The 5,719-nt window shown below is 54.2% G+C and overlaps 1 protein-coding gene across 5 annotated transcripts; it reads right to left on the minus strand.

The window, feature by feature from the left end:
• Positions 1-388: 388 nt before the first annotated feature.
• LOC100549030 (TLC domain-containing protein 5-like) lies at positions 389-4,042 on the minus strand. Of its 5 annotated transcripts, none has more exons than XM_010723664.3 (3): positions 3,952-4,042; positions 3,469-3,668; positions 389-2,905 (listed from the first exon to the last, which is right to left on the minus strand). In XM_010723664.3, the coding sequence occupies exons 2-3, from the start codon at positions 3,662-3,664 to the stop codon at positions 2,367-2,369; spliced, it is 735 nt and encodes a 244-aa protein (XP_010721966.1). In that variant the 5' UTR covers positions 3,665-3,668; positions 3,952-4,042; the 3' UTR covers positions 389-2,366. The 5 variants fall into 5 exon arrangements, with proteins under 5 accessions (XP_010721966.1, XP_003212734.2, XP_019478577.1 ...); XM_003212686.3 differs by having other exon boundaries at positions 3,469-3,665; positions 3,952-4,007; XM_019623032.2 differs by lacking the exon at positions 3,952-4,042 and adding an exon at positions 3,766-3,861.
• Between the last annotated feature and the right edge of the window lie 1,677 nt (positions 4,043-5,719).

Below are 5,719 nucleotides of genomic sequence, written 5' to 3' on the forward strand. Positions count from 1 at the left end.
GGGGACCGCTGACCCCACCGGCTGATAGAGGGCCGGCATCCTTGTGACGCGACCTGCGCGCCCGTCGCTCTGACGGATCGCATCTTTCCTCCGCCTTTGCTGGGCCTGCTGCAGCTGCCTCAGTAATCATAGAATGGCCAGGGTTGGAAGGGACCTCAAGGATCACGAATCTCTACTACTCCCCTGCCACATGCAGGGGATATAAATAATAAATGGGATGGAGCTGTGCTAGCTCCGGGTAAAGAGCAACCTGTTCATCGAGGTGGGAACAGCAGTAATGGTTACAGCACTAAGAAGCCCTGAGACTCTAAACTCAAAGCCTTCAGAGGATCATTTATTGGTAGAGGTCACTTCCAGAGGAGCTGGGTGGTTTGTTTGTTTTTTTTTGTTTTTTTTTTTCCTCTGGCTCATATGACACAAATGGTAGGCAGTGAGCTGTGAGGTGGCACGTTAAATCTCACCCAATGGATGGCAGCAGCAGTGAGGTGCAGCTCATGCACTCATTTCCTTCTTTGTGCACAGTCAGCCATCCCAACGGGCTCGCTTTGCCTGCACAAACAGCACTCAGCAAAACAACCCAGGACAGAAACCTCTGCTGACAGTCATTTGCACAGCAGCGGTCACTTTCTGTGATGATAAATTCCCCCACAGGTGTTTAACAGAAAAAATCAGGTGCCAGCCTTAAGAAAATCACATCCATTCCAAGGTCAGCAAGTCAGAAATGCAATGGGATGGTGGTGGTGGAGCCAGATGCTCTTCCAGCATCGCAGCAGAAGTTTAACGCTAAAACCATGCCTGAGCTGAGACAAAGCCATGACCACCTGAGAGCACGTTGCTTCCCACCCCACAGAGCCACTGCAGCCAGCTGTTCTGCATGGAAGGACTGGGGTACAGCAGGGTTCCAACCACCAGACCAGGCTGCCCCATCCAGCTCAGCCTCATTAGCTCCAGCTGCCTCCTTCAGTCCCAGAAGGAAAGAATGTTACAGCAACTGTTCCCTTTTAAAATGAGAATGCAACTTTATTGGAAGTCTGATCACTCCGGGGAGCTCTCACAGCAGCCCATGACCCCAAAGTGCCCTCCTCCCAGGAGAGCCAGGCTCCACTTGCCCAACCTCATGGATCTGCTGTGTGCCTGGGGTCTGCATGGCATCCAAAGGACACACTTAACGTTCAGTTCATTCATGCTATTAGCTTTTATCTCTCCAGATGCCTTGCAGCCCAGCTATCAGTGCTGAGCAGAGCCCAGCTAGCAAGATAAGGGCAGAGAGGTGACACAGCTGCTCCCCTCCTGCACCCCACAGCAGTGACATGTGTGACAAAGGCCACCAGGAGTTGCAGGGGCCCTCCAGCTCCAGCAGGATGCTGCTACACAAATCAAGGGAAATTCACATTAAAACCCCAGGGGAAAGTCAGAACACGATTCTGAGAGGTAAAGAAGAGAACTGATCCATATGTTGAGAACTGCATGGAGTGATGTCACACTGAGATCCACCTCAGCATCACTGCCACCCCTGGAAATAAACACCAGACTCCTGTCAGCCTTGCATTCAGCATTCCTGGCCTGCAGACAAAGCATCCAGAGAGGGTTCTGCTCTGTCAGCCCTCACACACACAGCACCTGAGTTTCTGAAATCAGTGCAAGGCGAGGTGATGCGCTCCATGAGGAGGTGTTTGGCACAAGTCTGGTTCCAGACTCCTGTTTGCAAGGAACAGAGATGTGCACTGTCCAACCCAGTGGAGCCACACTGCTCTGAGATCGCTATTTCTTTGAATGCAAGTATTAAAAAGAAGGAAATGTATTGCTAAAAACAATGAGGTAGAACATTGCCTCACCCTCATGAACCACAGCACCATTACTTCACACCAAGGACGACCCCACCATCCCCTTATGGGCACTTCAGCCTTGTTCACAAGTTCTCATTCAAGTACTTGGTCCAATGTTTTGTCCCATTTGAAGAGAGAACAACACTGAGTACATCCTGGCTGGGTCACACCCGTACCTGGCTCCACTGGGGAGAGGGTGAGATGTTCCAGATCAGGTATTCCAACTGCACTTTGAGATAACACTGCCTCCAACACAATCATAGATAAGTCAGTCTGTGCACGGTGGATGTGTCTGGCACAGCCCCACTGCAGGCTGTGCATTATGGGCTGGAAGAGGAAGCAGCTCAGCAGACACGCCATGTTCCTTGCGTTCCCACTGAAATCCCTATTTGGTCAGCTTTCCCACACGTTGAGTGACCGTCCATCTCCCCCAGTGCTTGTAGAGAGCTGCCAGTGCCAGGACGTCATTTCCACACCACTTTTAGGAGCTCTTGTCACAGTTACAGGCTCCAGCAGCCAGGGTCCCATCCACAACCACTGTCAGTGAGCTGCCAAGTGCCCATTTGTTTTCACAGGTGCATCCACACTCCTCAGACGTGTCCAGGAATGGTACTTTTTCAACATCTTCCTCCTAACGAAGCGGCAGATCTCAATCATGAACCCCAAGGACACGATGTACATGGCCAGGCCTCCCCCTTTGAGGATCCAGTTGGGATCGGGGGCCGTCACCATGGCATACATGATCAGAGCTCCTCCGCCAATGCGCAGCACCAGGAAGAGGAGCACGAAGCAGAAATCCACCACCTCCCCCAGGATGGAGTGGTAGAGGCCCATCTCCCTCAGGAACCAGCGGGTCTGCAGCAGCGGGTTGGTGATCTCACTGACAAACACCACTGCATTGACCTCGGTGGCAGACTTGCCCAACCCCAGCACCAGCACCATGCCGCAGATGCTCAGCGTGTGATGGAGCAGCATCAGGTCTCCCTCTGTCTGGAAATAGAAGCACCAGAGCAGGTCGAAGATGAAGTAACCCAGCGTCAGGGAAAGCACGTGGACCTGGAGAGTGGTGTTTGGTGAGCCTGAAAGGAAAAAGATGCATAAACGTGGGATCTCACTCAAGATATTCTTCTAGAACACTGAGCAATACAGGTTGTTAGTTTTGCTCTTTGCTTTCCAAGCTTATCTTATGGGACCCCTGGGTACCAGGATGCACAGCTCTGCTCTCCCACAGCCCACACTACATTTCTCCTTTCCTCTCTGCCCTTTTAGAAAGGAGGGTGGGAACGCCTGACCCCACCAACAGAACTATTTGAGATTTTATGATAGAAAAGCACAAACAGAAGCCCACGCTCTGGTACCAGCACTTATTATACCCTTCCAGAAGGGAACAGCATCAAGCCTGTTCTCCACACTGCTACACCTGACAGCAGCAGAGCAGTGAAATTCAACCTGAGAACCCTCAGCAAGTGCCTGGGTAGGACAACGACAAGAGGTAGGAGATGCCGAGGAAGAAGCGGGGAGCTGGACAGAGCCTTGCCATGCCCCCAAAACACACACGTGAGAGGACAGACAGCAAAAGCAGTTGGATCCCCACCCGTGGGATGGCGTGAGGACGTGTCAGGGTGAGGTCCCACACACACACCTGCATGGCTCAGAGGCCAGGGGCCGTCCCAGAGGGCGATGTACCCGGACAGGCAGGTGGCGACGGCCCCGTGCAGCAGGGTGACCAGGCGGCAGTTCCACTCGGGGGAGCGATGGCTGTTCCAGAGGCAGAAAGCAGCATAGAGGCACAGCCAGGCCAGGAGGCTGCCGAGCACCTCGAGGACGATGGGGAGCATCCTGCTGAACGGAGAGAAAGGGAGCTATGAGCGGAGGGATGCTCACTTAACCCGCGTCCACGAAAGCTCCCAAACGCGCTTCGCACCCTCCCCACGAGCACCGAGCGCTGAACGCAGCCGGCTCCTTTCGGCACCGCTTCTCCATACGCCCTTCCTTCTTCCCCCGCCCTAAACCGCGTGGGAACGAACCCGATCATCGCACCCCCGCCCCATCCGGCCCTATATACCCCAGGGATGGAGGTGGCACCCGGGACTTGGCAGACCCCCCCTCCACCGCAGCTGCTCACCCGGAGCTGCCCTCCCTCCCTCGCGGCTCTGCGGGAGCGGCTCAGCCCGGAGAGGCGGTACGGAGCGCTCCGGCTGCTTTTATCCTATCCTTTACCCTCCTCCCTCTGCCCGCCCACCTCCTGCCCTCCGCTCACCCCATACGGGACGGAAAACTCGTTCTTTTTTTTTTTTTTCTTTCTTTTTTTTCTTTTCGGAGCGTTCCGGAGTTCTCTGTCCGGTTTCGCACGCGGTTGTGGAGCTGTTGTTCTGGTAGGAGAAGGGGATGGAAATAGGAGCTGGGGAGCGGGGAGGGATGCGCTGGAGGTGTCAGGAACACGCCGAACAGGAAGAGTGAACCAGAAGAGAGGTGAGTAACCAGGACGGGCCACGCTCCCAAACCCTCGGAGTCAGCGCCGTGTTGGTTCTGTTTTCATTCAATCCACCTGAAGGAAGCTTCACGTCCCCAACAACCCCAGACCCTCCCTACAGCCACAGGGCTCCATGCAGGTGGTGGCAGCAAGCACTCAAATCTTATGAGTGTCCTTATCTCAGGGTGCTTTTGGAAGGGGTCCCATTGCAGCTCAGGCTCCAGATCCTGCTGCCCAGAGCCACCCAAATCCATAACTTGAGCCTGAATTTCAGCCTGCAGGTGCAGGAGTGTAGGGTGCTGCACTACCGCCACCAGGAAGGTGAGCCCCAGGGCTGTGAGCATCGGGGATGGACCTGGCGGGCACATTGAGACACTTCAGGATGCTCCAGGACTGCCCTCGGGTCACAGAGAGCGCTGGGAAGGGCGAGGAGCAGAGCCCTGCTGCCCCAGACTGAGTTCACTTTGTTCAAAGAAATCAATAGCAAAAAAAACCCAATTCCTGGCCCTGCCCTGATCAGACAGAGCTCAGTCCTATGGGTGGATCAGGTCACAGCCTGCTGGCTCTGTGTGCACATTGCTCAGCCCTGATTGCTGCACTGGTCATGTGGGAACGTCACCTGTGGTGCTGCAACACCTCCTGTGTGCATCTGAGCACCTGGATGGGCTCCCTCCCCATTCTGAGGATGCCAGCTGAGTTCTGGCTGAGGAGAGCAAAGCTCAGCCCCCAGAGCAATGTTGTGTCCTCAGCCTGATTGTGGGGCTACGTGGGATCAGCTCGTTGCTCCAGCAAGTTTGTGAATGGCCATTCTGCAGGAGGGAGGTGAACAGGATCACATCCCTGATGCGCAGCAGCAATAGGATGAGACCCAGAGGCGTCTCAGACAGGAATGCACTGACAGCTGAGGTCTGCATGGGCAACAGGTCGGGTTGTTCTGTAGATTCTGGCAGTTCTCATTGCCACCACGAGCAGTTGTTCCCTGCACTGCTGTTATATGGCTGTGGGAAGGTTGAAAAGCAGCCATTTCCTGCCAAGTATGGTAACAAGCTCACTTGTTGGCTTGAAAACCTCCAAGACCCTTTTACCAAGGGTTGAAGAGTGCTGTCAGCTGACCCTGAACCCAACAGTGCTTAGAGCTCAGCTATAGGGTTAGCATAGGGCTGCCTGTTTAAATGCATAGGATGGGGTTATGAGGGCAATCAGAACGCTCACTCCTGAGCTCCTATCTATGAGATAAGTGAGGCTTTCATAGCACTAACAAGCTGGAAACTGGAGTTTTTCATAACGTTGCTATAACTGATGCCCCCTGTGGTGGGAACAGAACACAGTGCCTCATTTACCTCTTGTGAGCTGTTGTGTTTTGCATGAGTTGAAGGCCAGGAGAAGGGAAGGGAAGGATTACCATCAACATCGCCTAGTG

Source organism: Meleagris gallopavo, chromosome 26 (assembly GCF_000146605.3).
Source record: "Meleagris gallopavo isolate NT-WF06-2002-E0010 breed Aviagen turkey brand Nicholas breeding stock chromosome 26, Turkey_5.1, whole genome shotgun sequence".
Classification (NCBI taxonomy): Eukaryota; Metazoa; Chordata; class Aves; order Galliformes; family Phasianidae; genus Meleagris; species Meleagris gallopavo.

What these genes read in the sequence shown, in the direction of transcription:
- LOC100549030 (XM_019623030.2), bottom strand. Translation starts at nt 3,809, where the DNA reads ATGGAGAAGCGGTGCCGAAAGGAGCCGGCTGCGTTCAGCGCTCGGTGC. An exon ending in GCTCGGTGCTCGTGGGGAGG is followed by an intron (nt 3,669 to 3,750) that starts GTGCGAAGCGCG and finishes CTCTCCGTTCAG; the next exon opens with CAGGATGCTCCCCATCGTCC. An exon ending in CTGGCCTCTGAGCCATGCAG is followed by an intron (nt 2,906 to 3,468) that starts GTGTGTGTGTGG and finishes TTTTCCTTTCAG; the next exon opens with GCTCACCAAACACCACTCTC.